Source organism: Pelodiscus sinensis, chromosome 11, assembly GCF_049634645.1.
Source record: "Pelodiscus sinensis isolate JC-2024 chromosome 11, ASM4963464v1, whole genome shotgun sequence".
Classification (NCBI taxonomy): Eukaryota; Metazoa; Chordata; order Testudines; family Trionychidae; genus Pelodiscus; species Pelodiscus sinensis.
The window spans coordinates 46,083,512-46,102,130 of record NC_134721.1 but is presented as its reverse complement, the minus strand read 5'-3'; the positions used below and the strand labels follow the sequence as shown (position 1 = coordinate 46,102,130).

The window sequence follows — 18,619 nt, the reverse complement described above, 5'->3', positions numbered from 1 at the left end:
AAAAGCAGGAAATTTTGTTTTTCTTTTCCAGATTAATTATGAACAAACAGGAAAATAAAGGTGAAGACAACTGAGTTAGCTGCAAAAGCCAGTATTTTAAGTTTCTCATGTTGACCTGATTGACATAGTGAATTTAATTTTTGCTTTTTAAAAATATTTAATTTAACTATTTTAGTTAAAAACAATTTTAACAAAAACAAACCTGATTTTAAAAAACTTCAATGTTTAACTAAATTCAAAAATTCATTTGCTTGTTTTGTTAAAATAGTATGTTTGCTATTGAAGAAAAAAATCCAGAATATATAACATTGTTGTTTTAGTTAAATAAAACAATTTAAGTGTCTGCCTGGTGATGATCTCCAAATACAACATGGCAAGAAAATCCTCCAAATATTAATGATTAACCTGTTGAACTGGAACTAGTTCACCTCCCAATAACTTTAGGAATATCTGGTTCAATTACGTTTGGTAAATGAAATAACTAAACAATCTGAAATTAAAAAAATAAACCACTGTTTAAAAATGTACAGGCAGTCCCCGGGTTACATACAAGATAGGGACTGTAGGTTTGTTCTTAAGTTGAATCTGTATGTAAGTCGGAACTGGCGTCAGCCGCTGCTGAAACTAATCAGTTTCAACCACGGCTGAATCTGGACGCCAGTTCTGACTTGCATACAGATTCAACTTAAGAAACCCAGGCGTCCCCAAGTCAGCTGCTGCTGAAACTGATCAGCAGCTGATTTCAGGAAGCCTGGGGCAGAGCAACTCTGCCTCGGGCTTCCTGTAGTCAGCCGCTGGTCAGTTTCAGCAGCGGCTGACTTGGGGACGCCTGGGGCAGAGCAGCTGGGGTGCTTCTGGGTTGCTCCAGTAGCGTGGCTCCTCGGTGCTACTGGAGCAACCCAGCAGCACCTCAGCTGCTCTGCCCCTGGCGTCCTGATTCAGCCGCGGCTGAAACTGACCAGCAGCGGCTGAATCAGGACGCCTGGGGCAGAGCAGCTGGGGTGCTGCCGGGTTGGTCCGGAGCGGCGCTGCGGGACCAACCCGGCAGCCCCCAGCTGCTCTACCCCAGGGGTAGGCAAGAAAAGCCTGGTCTGCGGGGGGGGGGGGGGGGGCACTAGCTGCACCCCCCCACCCCCCAGCAGACCGGGGTGGCGGGACCACCCAAGTCCTCCACGGCTTTGCTCCATCTCTCTGGTCTGCTGACCTGGGAGACGCGGAGCAAAGCCGCAGAGCACGCGGGCAGCGGGACAGTCCAGGCGCGCCGCGGCTGTCCCACTGCTGGCGTGCTCCGAGGCTTTGCTCCCCATCTCCCTGGTCTTCTGGTCAGACCAGGGAGACAGGGAGCAAAGCCTTGGAGCACGCCCGCAGTGGGACAGCCCGGGCGCACTTGAGCTGTCCCCCTGCGGGCGTGCTCCGCGGCTTGTGCAAGAAGTTTTTGCAGAAGATCTCTTCCAATAAAAGCTTCTTGTGCAAGAAGCCTGAAGTCTAGACGTAACCTGTGCCTTGGGTCACACAGTTCCCACTGTGTAGTGCTATCTCTGAGAAGTTTCTATTCCACACAGTTTGTGGGGTGATCGTGGTGCTTATGAGCATTTCCTCAATAAGCCAGTAGGATTGTTTGGCCTTTTACAGTCATACTTGAAAGGCTGGTTGTGGGTGTTTTGAACCTCACAACATGTTTCAGTAACACATACATAGTCAAACTTCATAAGTTCACATACAGTACAATGATATATTAATATTTAGCAGATCAAGCCTTTTAGAATCTCTCACAAGACATATTTTGTTCAAACATCTCTTAATTACTTGACAGTGATAAATATTGGAGTGTCATGGTGTCACAACCTGATCTACCCAGATCTGAACTGGTTAAACTGCTCATCCAGGGCAGCCTGGATAAATAATCAGCATGTGTCATTATTGGAGAAGACTTGAGGCTGCTGTTAATTTACGCCTAAGTGAAATACTCAAGAATTAACTTTGTGAATATAGTAACTCAATATCCATAAGGAAGGCACTGGACCAAAACTAAGCACAATGACCTGAAGATAGTTGTGCTTAGTCTATCTTGTAGCCCTCCTAGTCCTATGATAAGGTGTGGGTGGGGAGCAGCAGGTATGGCTTGTTCATTGTCATGATCTTTGGATCCCTGTCTGTGGAATGTCCCTAGGGAACTTGCACAACCATACTATATAATTTAGAGCATACCTAAGGCAGACAGGCTAGTCCTCAGCTAATTCCAGAATCAGGGAAGAGCAAAACAAAATTGAGCTCCACTTTTGTTCCATCTCTTTCTCAGCTCTTCTGGTTTTCAGTGTGAAAAGAAGTTAATAAAATAGTGGAACTGGGGTTATTTAATATCTGTATTTATGATGTGCAAAGGTGGTAGAAGAGTGAAATTCTAACTTTGTGAGTTGTGCAAAATCACTTAGGCTATGTCTACACTGTCCTCATTTTGCGCCAAAAATATGCAAATGAGGTGAAGTGTGGAATATCGCAGTGCCTCATTTGCATAATTAATGAGGCTTTTGCGCAAGAGCCATTCTTCCTGGAAAAAAATGCGAAAGAATGGGTATTGCGCAAGACGGGGTTTTTGCGCAAAAAGGAGCCGTGTAGACAGCTTCTCTTTGTGCAAAAGCCTCTTGTGCAAAAACGGAGCCTCATTAATTATGCAAGAGAGATGCAGTGATATTCCATGTTTTGCCTCATTTGCATATGTTTTTGTGCAAGAGGCTATAGTGTAGACATAGCTTTAGTTTAGGTAAGTTTAGAGGGGATTGTGTGGAAAAAAGAAGGTTCTTATGATGAAGTGGAGAAACTGCTTGCTAGGGGTTAGGGATGTTACGGACAAGTTATGGACCAAGACTTGGTCCGTAACTCGAAGTGTTCGTAACTTGGATGCTTTAGAGTTACATAGTGACTACGTTGTTTGTAAAGGCGGATCGCCGTTCGTAACTCGGATCTGCATTTACGACCACTTTGGTCGTAAGTGCGGATGGTCATAAGTGGAGGTGGTCATAACTCGGGTAGCGGCTGTAGTTGATTAACCTCATGAATTCTTATCAGTTACTCAACTATTTTATAATCCCTGGAGGTGGGGCCGGCAGCCAGTGTGCTCCGGCCCCTCTCCTGAGGAGCCCTCTGCCACTCTGCACTGCTGCCTCTGTGCCAAGTGGGAGCTGGTCCATGAGGGGAGCCAGTTTAAAAACCAGCTCCCCTCTCAGACTGACTGTCTGCTGCCCCATGCTGCTGCCTCTGATACAGATGCAGTAGCGCAGAGAAACAGCAACCCCTGGGGGAGGGGGGGGCGGCGGTGTGAGCTCCCAGACTCAGCATGAGACAGAACTGAGCCAGGCTGCCTGCCCACTTGGCTCCTAATCAGGGCTGGACTAAGGGGTGGGCTAACTGGGCAGCTGCCCAGGGTGCCAACCTACTGTGTTAACCCCCACAGCACCCACCAGCAGCGCCCTTCCACCGCAGCCACAGGTCCCTGCATGGCCATGCGCAGCCCACCCTGGGCTGTGCACCATCAGCGGTGGCTGGGCCGACTGGGCAGTGCATCCGCCATGAATTCTTATTCTGGGCCTTGCGCCCCAGGGGCGACGCCGTGTGCCTGGGGCCCGGGGCCCAGGGCGCCAAAATGGCTCGGGCCGGCCCTGCTCCTAATACACTTTCAATGCAGAGCCTCAGCAGGGATGGGTCCTGGACCCAGCACGAGCCAGGACTGAGCTGGGCTGCTGGCTAAAAAATTTACTGGGGTGTGTGTGTAGGGGAATGCATGTAGTCTATTACGTCAGCCGATAAGCTTTTGCTAATCGGTTAATTGACTATACTATTACGTCTCTCCTTGGAGTGAAAGAGAGCCTTGGGGCCCAACTAGCCTGGCAGCCCATGTCAGACCTGAAGGGGAGAGGGCAGAAGAGGACCTGGCTTTCTTGGGAGCTGACTGTGAAGGAGGTAGGAGTTAGTTGACTCCCTACCAGGGAGGAAAGATCACTAGCCTGCCATCAGAGTCAGCCACTAGGGAGTAAGAATCATTTCCCTGGCCAATGGAGAGGGGAGGAGCACTGGCCACCAGCATCAGTGGAAGTAACCAGGTGACTGAAGCACAGGGATTCTGGGGTTAAGCCTGATCAGCTTATGGTTGTCCTGCCCGAAGTAGCCTGGTACCATAACAGATCCATGTGGGAGTGCTACTGGAGGCAAGCCATCCCAGCCAATTTGCCTAGAGATTCATGCCCCAAAGTGAAGGGATGGTGGTAGGAAGTAGCCCAGGGCAGAGGATTTAGAATCCCTCCTAGGGGTCCCCCTGGTCAGGGGTTGACCCATAGAGCACTGGGCTCACACTCAATGGAGAGGGATGGTCCAGGTCCGTCTACTCCGCTCCCTAAAAAACCGAGGCACCTTGACTAGGAAAGCGAGGGGGCAGAGGTCAGATGTGCCAATGCTGCCTGGCCCCCCAGGCACAGCTGCCATTAGGGGGAGGCAAGGAAGCCAATTGCCGTGGCCCCTACACCACAGGCTCTGTGAATCTACATTACATGCCTCAGCCCTGAGCAGTAGGAGTTATGGGGGAGTGCCACCTCCACCCCCTGACTCCCCATAGTGGGACAGCCTGTGGGTCCATGCCAAAGCCTCTGTACCTAGTGCTGGCTCCACCCCCACAGACTGTCACACCTGACTTCCAGGGGCAGGGGAGCACTCCTCATTTTCTGCCCTGGACCCCAGCGAGTCTTAACGCTAGCCCTGCTAACAGGCTTAAACAACCTAGGGCTTAAGCAGTTGAAAAGACATGTATGTACCTACAAGCAAAATCGGAGTTCCCCATACATATTGAGGGGCACTAACTGAAAATAGATCTTTTCATCTCTACAGACAGCTCATAAATACCTCTGCTCAATGTGCATCAGGGGCTTAGAAAACTCCATAATGTTAGTCTGTATTAGACAGGCAATGGAAAACACAAGTAAAATACTAGAATATAGTTCTGCAAATCAGTTGTACGCTCTCACAAGGTTCAGACTTGGGATACTGATTTAAAAAGTAGATAATGTGGAAAAGATCCAGAGAAAAGCAACTAAAATGCTAGGTGGCATGGATTAATGGTTATAAGAGGCAGTGGTTTGAGACAGTCCAGTTTACTGTCTGCTAATAAGATAACAATAGGACACCCATGAAATGAGAAGGCAACAAATTTAACATGGTTCCAAGGGAAGTACACACCACATCATTAACCTGTGATTCTTATTACTAAGGCTGAGAGCAGAATTTTCATAAGTCTTGTCATTAATAGGAATATTTGGACCTAGTAATAACTTTGTTCTGAGCATTTTAGGGTGAAGAAGAATACAGTTATACTGGGAATATAGTTATACCCTTTACTATGCTGTGGGTATTGCCTTGCCATTTTTAGCCCTGCTACTTCCTGCTAGTGTCTGTCCCTCATGGCTATGCGTATGGCTTACCCATGTAGAAGCTGAAGTAATGTGAGGTGATACTGTGTACATGGCATCTTGAATACTGTGTACTGATGTGGTCTCTTCACCTCAGAAAAGATATATTGGCATAGAAAAGGTTCAGAAAAGGGCAACTAAAATGATTAGGGGTTTGGAATGGGTCCCATATGAAGAGAGGTTAAAATGACTGGGACTTTTCAGTGTAGAAAAGAGGAGACTGAGGGGGATATGATAGAGGTCTATAAAATCATGAGTGGTGTGGAGAGGGCGAATAAAGAAAAGTTATTTATTAGTTCCCATAATGGAAGAACTAGAGGACACCAAATGAAGTTAATGGGTAGCAGGTTTAAAAATAATACAAGAAAGTTCTTCTTCACACAGCGTGTAGTCAACCTGTGGAACTCCTTGCCAGAGGAGGCTGTGAAGGCTAGGACTATAATAGAGTTTAAAGAGAAGCTAGATAATTTCATGGAGGTTAGGTCCATGAAAGGCTATTAGCCAGGGGATAGAAATGGTGTCCTTGGCCTCTGTTTGTCAGAGGCTGGGGAGGGATGACAGGAGACAAATTGCTTGATCATTATCTTTGGTCCACCCTCTCTGGGGCACCTGGTGCTGGCCACTGTTGGCAGATTGGCTACTGGGCTAGATGGACCTTTGGTCTGACCCAGTACGGCTGCTCTTATGTTCTTATGATACTGCTTTGTACCTTAATTCTGAATCACTTGTCTGTTCCTCCTCTTGGTAGGCCAAGCAAGCACTATGTGCCCTCTGTATGAGCAAAGCCACAGTGTGCCCCCTCCTGGTTCATGGGGAGAAGTGCTGCATCCTGTTTCCTCATGGTCAGGTTCTCGTTCAGGTTCTTGTTCCAGTCCAGGACTGTTATGGCTTAGGCAGATCTCATTTTCGAATGGCGTTTTCCTTTTTAGGGCCCTAATTGCTTGTCTCAGAGAAATGCTAGCTATGCAGAGCTGATTATCCTGGAAACAGTGTTGTATATTAATATTTGTACAGCTGCATGGGCATCCTGGAGATTCTTAGAAACAAAAGACTCAGTGCTCCTAGATAGCTTTTTTTAATGAACTTAATGCAGATGTTAGTGTGACACAGGAATGTCTCTCAAGGAGGGAGGTTTTCATTTGTTGTCACTTAGCCAAAGCATTTTATACTTCTCATTACCACCTAGAAAATCCATGATGTTTGGAGTGAAAACCAATCTTTTGCTTTCATGGTCAACAGTTTGCCTGCCCAGGAGATGACACGCCCCAGACAGAGTAGTTGGCACATCTCTCACCTGCCTCCCTGACGCACTCTTACCTCTGCCCTAAAAGTGCTTATTTGGTGCCACCCCCTAAATCAGGGGTGGGGAATCTTAGGCCCAGGGGCTGGATGTGGCCCCCAGCTTGCCTGGTTCCAGCCTCTAAGGCTCAGGGCCCACTCCAGCATTGGGGAACCCACACTGATGCTCCAGCCCCCCGCTGCTCCACAGCTGGACCACACAAAATCTATTAGCTTGGGCCCTCTAGGCTCTGGTGTGCAAGGAGAATGTGGGGATTGTTTTTGTTCTTCTCAGTTGGAAGCCATGTCAGCGAGGTGGTTTTTTTTTTTTTTTTTTTTTTTTTACTTGTGTGCAGCCCCTGACTGATTTTTCTGTGGGTCAGAGCCCTCCAACCCAAGAAAGGTTCCCCATCCCTGCTCTAAAGCCAGCCTTTGCCCACAGAGCCTTCCCAAAGCACTTGCTTACTGCTACCTGGGTAGGGCTTGGCGATGGAGAGGTGGCCTAACTTGCAGAGCAGGGCAGGGAGGGCTGCTGAGCAGAGAGCTATCGGCCTGAGCAAGCCAAGCAGCTCCAATCACCTTCCAATCAGCCCACTGCAGGCTGGAGGCAATGTTTTTCAAACTGTGGGATGTTCTTCACCCCATCCCCCGTGGTTTGGAAACCTCTGCATTAAATTAAAGGCAGAACTTTGGGGAGACATGTCACCCCATATGCCCTCCCTCCGTTTTTCCATCCCTGCAGTTTTGCATCTTAGGCAGCTGCTCTGCTTGCCCCACTCTGGTTATATCTCTCGGTATGGCAGCCCCAGAAGTTACAATGCCCAAAGTGGAGAGCTGCTTTCCACCAGCCCCACAGCACAAGAGCTGTAGGAACTGATGCTGTGAAGTGAGTGCCAGGGAGGATCCAACCTCTCTATGAGGCAGCAGCTAACCAAACCACCTCAGGATATCCACACCAGAATTATTTACCTCAGTGTTGGATGCCATAACCTTTATAAATGGATCCCAAGCCCAGAAACCTTGTTTGGGGTTTGTTTTTGCCGTGGGGGGTGTTTTGGTTTGTTTTTTGTGTTTGCCGGACTAACAGGATTTAAGTGAGAGAGCTGATAAATACAGAGGCAGCAGTGGCCATGGCCCAAGTAGCAGAGGACACAAGGAGGATGAGTGGATGTGGTAACTGTGGTATTGTCAGCCGACGGTCAGGGCAGTGTGTGCGTGTGTGTTACACCCAAGTCTTCAACTGCTGAGACACAAAGTCTCGTTGCAGCGGGCAGCCTAGGAGGCTGGAGGGCACCCTGAAAAGTAGTTTAACGTCCGTGACTTTACTGCTAGGACCAAGGTCCCGTCGCAGAGGGTAGCCAAACAGGCTAACAGATGCCCCAGTGTGTACAGGAAGAGCTTATTACGCTTCAGATTTTAGCTGCTAGAATTTCATAATTCCTTCGCAGCGGGCAGCCTCGGGGAGACTGAGAAGCGCCCCAACTGAATTTTTGCCACCTGGGTGTGACACAAATTCAAACGCCCAAGCTCTTCCTATACTATGTGTGTACTATACGCCTAAGACTTTAACTGCTGAGACCGGGGTCCCTTGCAGTGGGCAACCTGGAAGAGGTTGAAAGGCGCCCCAATAAGTGTACAGGGAGAGCTTATTACGCTTCAGATTTCAGCTGCTAGAATTTCATAATTCCTTCGCAGCGGGCAGCCTCGGGGAGACTGAGAAGCGCCCCAACTGAATTTTGCCACCTGGGTGTGACACAAATCCAAACGCCCAAGCTCTCCCTATATCTGTCCCTTTATGACCGGCTGAAGTTCTTTTGTTTGTGTTCGGTTCGGGTACAGCAGCACGGGTTCAAGTCAGAAGCTTGACACGCACTGGCTTATTCATAGGAGAAAGAAAGAGAAAAGAAATAAAGAAACTTGGTTCAGTGTATATAGATATATATATTTTATAAGTGAATGAGGGCACCCCACTTGTTCCCAAAGTTTATAGCTAAATCACCTTACCAAAGGTGATTTACAATAGAAATGAAGCAGTTTGACTTTAAGAAAACTATAATAAAGTAACTAACTTACAACAGAGAGACAATTAGAGTGTACACATAAAGAAAACACATTGCAGGTACAATTCTCACCCCTGCGTTCCAGACTTGGCGTGGCCAGCGTCTTTCTCTCAATCCCTCGGGAAGAAGTAGGGCGAGGTTGGGCGTCCCACGGACCTCGGGAGACAATCAATACCTGCCAGCAGGTGTAGGTGATTGGAGCTCAAATTGGGTGGGCAACTCAACCCTTTTTATACCCCTTGGGTCACATGGGCTTCTTCCTGGTCTCAAGTGGCCAATCAGGAAAAATGGCTTTGAATGCCAAGTTTCCCACGAAGGGTGCAAAGCATAATTCACACCTGGGAAGATGCAGACAGTGGGCACCTCTGGTATGTGATGGGCGAAGATTCCTCTCCCGAGACAGTGCAGGCGTGTCAATTACTGATACTAGCCATCACGGCGACAGGAGGCCTCCCAGTTGTCAGCTAGCCCATTTACTGTCTGGTTTCTGTTTATGGTAGAGTCAGGGACAGGCACCACACCTGCGTTCCCAGGGCATCAAAGGCTGACTGCCTTTCTCTTGCTCTCTGGGGGGGGGAAAAAACAAGATGGGGCTCGTGGAAAAACAAGATGGGGTTTTTGTGTCTGGCTACAGGTATGTACATGATCCTGGAGGGGGTACCCGAAAGGAGTTTTGTTTGCATGAAGTGCCGCCTGATAGAGCTGATGTAAGAAAAGATCCGAGGATTGGGGATGCAGGTGGAAACTTTGGTTGAGTCTAGAAGGGGGTTCAAGCAGATGATGGAGCAAAGGCATGACGTGGTTGAAGGGGAAAGCTTAGACATGCAGATGGAAGCAGGATCAAAGGCCTCTGAGCGGGGACTGCTGGGCGAAGAAAATGGACAGTAGAAGCATATGACTGAGAACCAGGCAGAGGAAAAGATGGGCCAGTGAAGGAGAACTAGAACTCAAGAACAGATATGTGGAGTTGGAGAATGAAGAAGGGGTACAACAGGTGGCCATTGAAGGTGGAAGGGCAAGGAAGAAGAGAAGAGTGGTTAGTCCCATAGATAAAGGGGAAGAGTCGATGGAGACAACACCAATAATGAGCACCAGGAGGATACAGGATGGGTTAAAGAGGATTACAAGGGAAAATAGGAATGGAAAGGACTTGCAGCCAGAAGAAACAAGAGATAGACTAGAGAATTGCATTGTCACCAGGAAAAGGCAGGTCTACGTGATTGGGGACTCCTTATTGAGAAGAATAGACAGGACTGTAACCAGAACTGATCCAGAGAACAGAAGGGTGTGCTGTCTGCCAGGTGCTAAGATACGGGATGTAGAACTGAGGTTGAAGAGGATCCTAACGGGAGCGGGAAAGAATCCATCGATCGTCCTTCATGTAGGAACAAATGATACGGCTAGATTCTCGCTGGAACAAATCAAGGGAGACTATGCCAGGCTGGGGAAGACGCTTAAGGAAATCGAGGCTCAGGTGATCTTCAGTGGGATTCTGCCTGTTCTAGAGAAGGGCAACTTAAGGCGTGATAGGATTATGATGCTCAATAGATGGCTCAGGCAGTGGTGCTATAAGGAGGGCTTTAGGATGTATGGCCTCTGGGAGGCATTCATGGACAGAGGACTGTTCTCTCGGATGGACTTCATTTAAGTAGGGAGGGAAATAGACTTCTAGGATGGAGGCTGGAAAAACTGATTAAGACAGCTTTAAACTAAGAATTTGGGGGAGACGGTTGGGAGATGTCCAGGTAATCTCTATGCCAGATTTTAGCATCGAGAGGGAGGAAAACGAAGTAAGAAAGGATATAGCTGGAGGTAGGAGAATGGACATAAGGAGGAAGGGTAGAATGGATACTAGTCTAATAGGTCATATTGGAGGTACAATGTCCAGGCCAAATTGGGTTAAGAATGTGAGTGAGGCCAAACAGCAAAAATTATGATGTGTATACACCAATGCGAGGAGCCTAGGTAACAAAATGGAGGAACTAGAGCTATTGGTCCAGGAAATGATACCAGATATTATAGGAATAACAGAAACATGGTGGAATACTAGGCACGACTGGAGTACAGGTATTGAAGGGTATGTGCTGTTTAGGAAAGACAGAAATAAGGGTAAAGGTGGTGGAGTTGCATTGTATATCAATGATGAGGTAGATTGTAAAGGAATAAAAAGTGATGGAATGGAGAAGACAGAGTCTGTCTGGGCAAAAATCACGTTGGGGAAGAAAACTATTAGATCCTCCCCTGAGATAGTGCTTGGGGTGTGATATAGACCACCAAGACCTAATTTGGATATAGAGACCTCTTTAATGTTTTTAATGAAGTAAATACTAATGGAAACTGCGTAATCATGGGAGACTTCAACTTTCCAGATATAGACTGGAGAACAAGTGCTAGTAATAATAATAGGACTCAGATTTTCCTAGATGCAATAGCTGATGAATTCCTTCATCAAGTAGTTGCTGAACCAACAAGGGGGAATGCCATTTTAGATTTGGTTTTGGTGAGTAGTGAGGACCTCATAGAAGAAATGGTTGTAGGGGACAACCTTGACTCAAGCAATCATGAGCTAATTTAGTTCAAACTAAATGGAAGGATAAACAAAAATAAATCTGAGACTAGGGTTTTTTATTTCAAAAGGGCTAACTTTAATAAATTAAGGAAATTAGTTAGGGAAGTGGATTGGACTAAAGAATTTATGGATCTAAAGGTGGAGGAGGCCTGGGATTATTTTAAGTTAAAGTTGCAGAAGCTATTAGAAGCCTGTATCCCAAGAAAGGGGAAAAAAATTACAGGCAGGTGTTTTAGATCAAGCTGGATGAGCAAGCATCTCAGAGTGGTGATTAAGAAAAAGCAGAAAGCATATAAGGAGTGGAAGATGGGAGGGACCAGCAAAGAAAGCTACCTTATTGAGGTTAGAGCATGTAGGGACAAAGTGAGAAAGGCTAAAAGTCATGTAGAGTTGGACCTTGCAAAGGGAATTAAAACCAATAGTAAAAGGTTTTATAGCCATATAAATGGGAAAAAAACAAAACATGAAGAAGTGAGACCGCTAATCACTGAGGATAGAGTAGTGGTTAAGGATAATCTAGGCATGGCCTGATATTTAAACAGATACTTTGCTTCAGTCTTCAATGAGGCTAATGAGGAGCTTAGGGATTATGGCAACATAACAAATGGGAATAAGGATATGGAGGTAGATATTATCATGTCCGAGATAAAAGCCAAACTTGAACAGCTTAATGGGAGTAAATCAGGGGGCCCAGATAATCTTCATCCAAGAATATTGAACTGGCACATGAAATTGCAAGTCCATTAGCAAAAATTTTTAATTATCTTCTAAACCTACCCCCATCCCACTAGCATTCACTATGTTAGGCATTCCTTCAGACTTCTCGGTGAAGACCGAAACAAAGAAGTCATTAAGCATCTCTGCCATTTCCAAGTTTCCTGTTACTGTTTCTCCCTCCTCACTGACCAGTGGGCCTACCCTGTCCTTGGTCTTCCTCTTGCTTCTAATGTATTTGTAAAAAGTCATCTTGTTTCCCTTTATTCCTGTAGCTAGTTTGAGCTCATTTTGTGCCTTTGCCTTTCTAATCTTGCCTCGGCATTCCTGTGCTGTTTGCCTATATTCATACTTTGTAATTTGTCCTACTTTCCATTTTTTATATGACTCCTCTTTTATTTTTAGATCATGCAAGATCTCGTGGTTCAGCCAAGGCGGTCTTTTGCCATATTTTCTATCTTTCCGACACAGAGGACTAGCTTGCTTTTGGGCCCTTAATAACATCCCTTTGAAAAGCTGCCAACTCTCCTCAGCTGTTTTTCCCCTCAGTCTTGATTCCCATGGGAACTTACCTATCAGCTCTCTGAGCTTACCAGAATCCGCCTTCCTGAAATCCATTGTCTCTGTTTTGCTGTTCTCCCTTCTACCCTTCCTTAGGATTGTGAACTCTATGATTTCATGATCACTTTCACCCAAGCTGCCTTCCACTTTCAAATTTTCAACCAGTTCCTCCCTGTTTGTTAGGATCAAATCTAGAACAGCTTCCCCCCGGTAGCTTTTTCTACCTTCTGAAATAAAAAGTTGTCTCCAATGCAGTCCAAGAACTTATTGGATAGCCTGTGCCCCGCTGTGTTATTTTCCCAACATATATCTGGATAGTTGAAGTTCCCCATCACCACCGAATCTTGGGCTTCGGATGATTTTTGTTAGTTGTTTTAAAAAAAGCCTCATCTACTTCTTCCACCTGGGTAGGTGGCCTGTGGTAGACTTCTAGCATGACATCACCCTTGTTTTTAATCCCTTTTAGCCTAACGCAGAGACTCTCAACACTTCCGTCTCCTATATCCATGTCCACCTCACTCCTTTTTAATATATAAGGCAACACCACCTCCTTTTTTTCCCTGTCGAACCTTCCTGAGCAAGCTGTACCCTTCTATACAAACATTCCAATCGTGTATTATCCCACCAGGTCTCTGTGATGCTAACAATGTCATAATTGTACTTATTTATTAGCACTTCCAGTTCTTTCAGCTTATTACCCATACTTCTCGCGTTTGTATATAGGTATCTAAGATACTGATTTGACCTTGCCTCCTAGTTTTGCCCTGATCCTCCTTTCTCTCTGCCATTATAGCCCACGCTCCCTCCCATTTCTGACCCATCTCCCAGGTCTCCACGTTCTCCACTTACCTGTGGGCTTTGCTCTCCTGTCCCCGTCGAACCTAGTTTAAAGCCCTCCTCACTAGTTTAATCAGTCTGTGTCCAAATAGGGTCTTCCCCCTCCTCGAAAGGTGAACGCCATCTCTGCCTAGCAGTCCTTCCTGGCATAGCATCACGTGGTCGAGGAAGCCAAAGCCCTCCTGGCGACACCATCTTCGCAGCCAGGCATTCACGTCTAGGATGCACCTGTCTCTGCCTGGGCCCCTACCTTCTTCAGGAAGGATCGAAGAGAATACCACCTGCGCTCCAAACTCCTTCACCCCTACTCCCAGAGCCCTGTAATCACTCTTGATCCACTCAGTGTCACACCTCGCAGTATCATTTGTGCCCACATGGATGTGTAGCATGGGGTAGTAGTCAGAGGGCCGGATAATCCTTGACAGTGCCTCCGTAACATCTCAGATATGGGCCCCTGGCATAGGATGAAATTTAATAGTGAGAAGTGTAAGGTTATGCACTTAGAGATTAATAACAAGAATTTTATTTATAAGCTGGGGACACATCAGTTAGAAGTGACTTAAGAGGAGAAGGACCTCGGAGTCCTGGTTGATCACAGGATGACTATGAGCTGCCAATGTGACATGGCCATGAAAAAGGCTAATACGGTCTTGGGATGCATTAGGCGAGGTATTTCCAGTAGAGATAAGGAGGTGTTAGTGCCGTTATACAAGGCATTGGTGAGACCTCATTTGGAATACTGTGTGCAGTTCTGGTCTCCCACGTTTAAGAAGGATGAATTCAGACTGGAACAGGTACAAAGGATGATCTGAGGAATGGAAAACCTGTCTTATGAAAGGAGACTCAAGGAGGTTGGCTTGTTTACCTTAACCAAAAGAAGGCTGAGGGGAGACTTGATTGCTCTCTTTAAATATATTAGAGGGATAAATACCAGGGAGGGAGAGGAATTATTTAAGCTCAATATCAGTGTGGACACAAAAACAAATGGATATGAACTGGCTATCAGGAAGTTTAGACTCGAAATTAGACGAACGTTTCTAACCATTAGAGGAGTGAAATTCTGGAACAGCCTTCCAAGGGAAGTAGTGGAGCCAAAAGACCTATCTGGCTTCAAAATTAAGCTAGATGGGTTTATGAAGGGGATGGTTTGATGGAATAACATGATCTTGGCAACTAATTGACCTTTCACTATCAGTGGTAAATAGGCCAATGGTGGGAAGATAGGAGTTACTATAGAGAACTTTTTGGTGGGTGTCTGGCTGGTGAGTCTTGCCCACATGCTCAGGGTTCAGCTGATCGCCATATTTGGGGTCAGGAAGGAATTTTTCTCCAGGGAAGATTGGTTGAGGCCCTGGAGGTTTTTCGCCTTCCTCTGTAGCATGGGACACAGATCACTTGCTGGAAGATTCTCTGCATCTTGGGGTCTTCAAACCATCATTTGAGGACTTCAATATCTGAGATATAGGTGAGAGGATTATTCCAGGAGTGTGTGGGTGAGATTCTGTGGCCTGCATTGTGCAGGGGGTCAGACTAGATGATCATAATGGTCCCTTCTGACCTTAAAGTCTATGAGAGAGGTTAAGAACCACTGTCGCAAGGTATTGGCCATACTAAGACAGTGCACTTTTCTGCACACGTTGATACAGTAGCACTGCACCTAGAAGAGCCCTCTGTTCCTACCTATCTAACAGCAATATGTTTCTCTTCATAAAGAAGCCCTGATCATGTTCCTAGAGTCAGCAGAGCCTGGGCAGACAGGTACAGAAAACAGCTTATGTTGCTATTGGCTGTGCTGATCTTGTCCTTGATCATGGTCAGTAGCCATCACTCACTGCATTATCCTCTTTGTTTTGTAGGTGAAAGAATGGTTGTGTTTGAATTGCCAGATGCAGAGAGCTTTGGGAATGGACATGACCACAGCACCTCGCTCCAAAAGCCAGCAGCAACTACATTCCCCTTCACTTTCTCCATCCCATTCCCCAGCCAAACATCCCCAGCCTCAACTCCTGGGAATGACAGGACAGGAGAAGCTCCCAGGAAATGTGCAGCTGGGCATTGGACAGGGTGCTGGTGTTCTGCAATCCGAGTCAGCCAAACCGTCCCCAGCTGCAGCACAGAAGGAACCACGCAGCCAAGGCCAGCCAAACCATGCTGCTCCTCAGGAAGTGGTGAGGTCTTCCCCACAGCATCAAGCAAAGCTTCCCTCCTATGACCAGAGACAGACCTTGGGAGACTCCCCAGCAAAGACTTCAGCACTGTCCCCCAGCGCTGCAGCACAAGAGCAGTCCCAAGAGGGCCTCACAGGAAAGCTCTTTGGGTTTGGGGCTTCTCTCTTGACCCAGGCAAGCACACTCATGTCTGTCCAGCCAGAGGCCACACCGCAAAGTCAGCAGTCCTCTGGCAAAGTGCCTCCAAAAATTGTCTTCAGTGATGCCAGCAAAGAAGCTGGACTCAGATCCTCAAGTGCTGCATCAGGAGCACAGGGTAGGGCTGGGTCCGCCCCAGCTACAAAGCAAAGCAAAGCAGAACAAGACTTCAAGCCAAAGGAAGTGCCGAAAGAAAGGGTCATGTGCCCCCTCTGCAAATCAGAGATCAATGTGGGCTCCGGGGAACCTTCCAACTATAATAGCTGCACGACTTGTAAACAGCAGGTGTGCAACATGTGTGGATTCAATCCAACGCCTCATCTCACGGAGGTAAGGGGGCTGCACACTGGACTTGGCCATTTTCAGTTTATTGGGAACCCTGATTTTGTTCTGAGATTCTGATATTAATAACATGGCAAAAGCCAGTGCGTTTTCCTTCCAGGTTTCAATAGACTTCTGAAAAAGCTTTCACAAAGTCCCTCTCAAAGGCCAGTTAATGTGCAACATGTTACTGTGCATACAAAATAAATCACACTCCTGTGTTATTGCCCCATTGTGCAGACAAACCCTAAATGTGTGCTTGTTGTTTCCTAACTGTTGGTATTGAGATTTTATCATATTTGTTCAGTGTGGCAGGGTAGGGTTGCTGAAGGCATCCTTGCAGTTTGTTTGGCATGTTTTTATTTGGCCAAGACCATAGTACATGGCTGCTGCCTGCTGAGGGCTTGGAATTCTTAGGCCCTAGAGTTATGGGCAGGAGGAGGCAAGGTGAATCATAAAATCATGGAACACTAGAACTGGAAGGGACCTCGAGAGGTCATCAAGTCCAGTCCCCTGCTCTCACGGCAGGACCAAGGACCACATCTAGACCATCCCTGATAGATGTTTGTCTAACCTGCTCTTAAATATCTCCAGAGATGGAGAGTCCACAATCTCCCTAGGCAACTTATTCCCGTGTTTAACCACCCTGACAGATAGGAAGTTTTTCCTAATGTCCAACCTAAACCTCCCTTGCTGCAGTTTAAGCCCATTGCTTCTTGTCCTATCCTCTGAGGCCAAGGAGAACAATTTTTCTCCCTCCTCCTTGTGACATCCTTTTAGATACCTGAAAACTGCTATCCCTCTCAGTCTTCTCTTTTCCAAACTAAACAAGTCCATTTCTTTCAGTCTTCTCTCATAGCTCATGTTTTCTAGATTTTTAATGATTTGTGTTGCTCGTCTCTGGATCTTCTCCAATTTCTCCACATCTTTTTTGAAATGTGGAGCCCAGAACTGGACACAATATTTCAATTGAGGCCTAATCAGTGCAGAGTAGAGTGGAAGAATGACTTCTGGTGTCTTGCTCACAACACTCCTGTTAATGCATCCCAGAATCATGTTTGCTTTTCTTGCAACAGCGTCACACTGTTGACTCATATTTAGCTTGTGGTCCAATATGACCCCTAGATCCCTTTCTACAGTACTCCTTCTTAGACAGTCACTTCCCATTCTGTATGTGTGAAACTGATTGTTCCTTCCTAAGTGGAGTACTTTGCATTTCTCCTTATTAAACTTCATCCTCTTTATTTCTCCAGTTTGTCCAGATCATTAGGAATTTTGACCCTATCCTCCAAAGCACTTCCAATCCCTCCTAGCTTGGTATCATCTGCAGACTTAATAAGTGTACGCTCTATGCCAATATCTAAATCGTTGATGAAGATGTTGAAGAAAACTGGTCCCAAAACAGACCCCTGCGGAACCCCACTTATGCCCTTCCATCCAGATTGTGAACCTTTAATAACTACTCTCCGAGAACGGTTATCCAGCCAGTTATGCACCCACCTTATAATAGCCCCAACTAAGTTGTATTTGCCTAGTTTATTGATAAGAATATCATGCAAGACTGTCTCAAATGCCTTATTAAAGTTTAGGCATAGCATGGCCACCACTTCTTCCTTATCCACAAGACTCATTATCCTATCAAAGAAAGCTACTAGATTTGTTTGACATGATTTGTTCTTTACAAATCCATGCTGGCTGTTCCCTATCACCTTGTCACCTTCCAAGTGTTTACTTAATTTCCTTAATTTTCCTGGCAAAAAAGTTAAACTGACTGGTCTGTAGTTTCCTGGGTTGTTCTTATTTCCCTTTTTATAAATGGACACTATATTTGCCCTTTTCCAGTCTTCTGGAATCTCTCCTGTCTTCCATAATTTTTCAAAGATGATCACTAAAGGCTCAGATACCTCCTCTATCAGCTCCTTGAGTATTCTAAGATGCATTTCATCAGGCCCTGGTGACTTGCAGGCATCTAACTTTTCTAAGTGATTTTTAACTTCTTTTTTTTTAATCTTATAAACCTACCCCCATCCCACTAGCATTCACTATGTTAGGGTATGTCTACACTACCCTGCTAGTTTGAACTAGCGGGGTAATGTAGGCATACCGCACTTGCAAATGAAGCCTGGGATTTGAATTTCCCGGGCTTCATTTGCATAAGCCGGGCGCCGCCATTTTTAAAACCCCGCTGGTTCGAACCCCGTGCAGCGCGGCTACACGGGGCACGAACTAGGTAGTTCGAACTAGGCTTCCTAGTTCGAACTACCGTTACTCCTCGTGGATTGAGGAGTACAGCTAGTTCGGATTAGGAAGCCTAATCCGAACTAGCTACTCCTTGCTGCGTGTAGCCGCGCGGCACGGGGTTCGAACTAGCCGGGATTTAAAAATGGCGGCGCCCGGCTTATGCAAATGAAGCCCGGGAAATTCAAATCCCGGGCTTCATTTGCAAGTGCGGTATGCCTA

At 46.4% G+C, this 18,619-nt stretch overlaps 1 protein-coding gene across 2 annotated transcripts in view; it reads left to right on the top strand.

Moving 5' to 3' along the window:
- BSN (bassoon presynaptic cytomatrix protein) overlaps positions 1-18,619 on the top strand; it is a 175,019-nt gene that overhangs the window by 26,764 nt on the left and 129,636 nt on the right. For both annotated transcript variants that reach the window (XR_012906554.1, XM_075939578.1), the window contains exon 3: positions 15,329-16,168. Coding sequence is in view for 1 of the 2 variants with exons in the window: in XM_075939578.1 (XP_075795693.1) it covers positions 15,329-16,168 (840 nt within the window). In the remaining variant the exon portion in view is untranslated. The remainder of the gene's footprint in view (positions 1-15,328; positions 16,169-18,619) is intronic.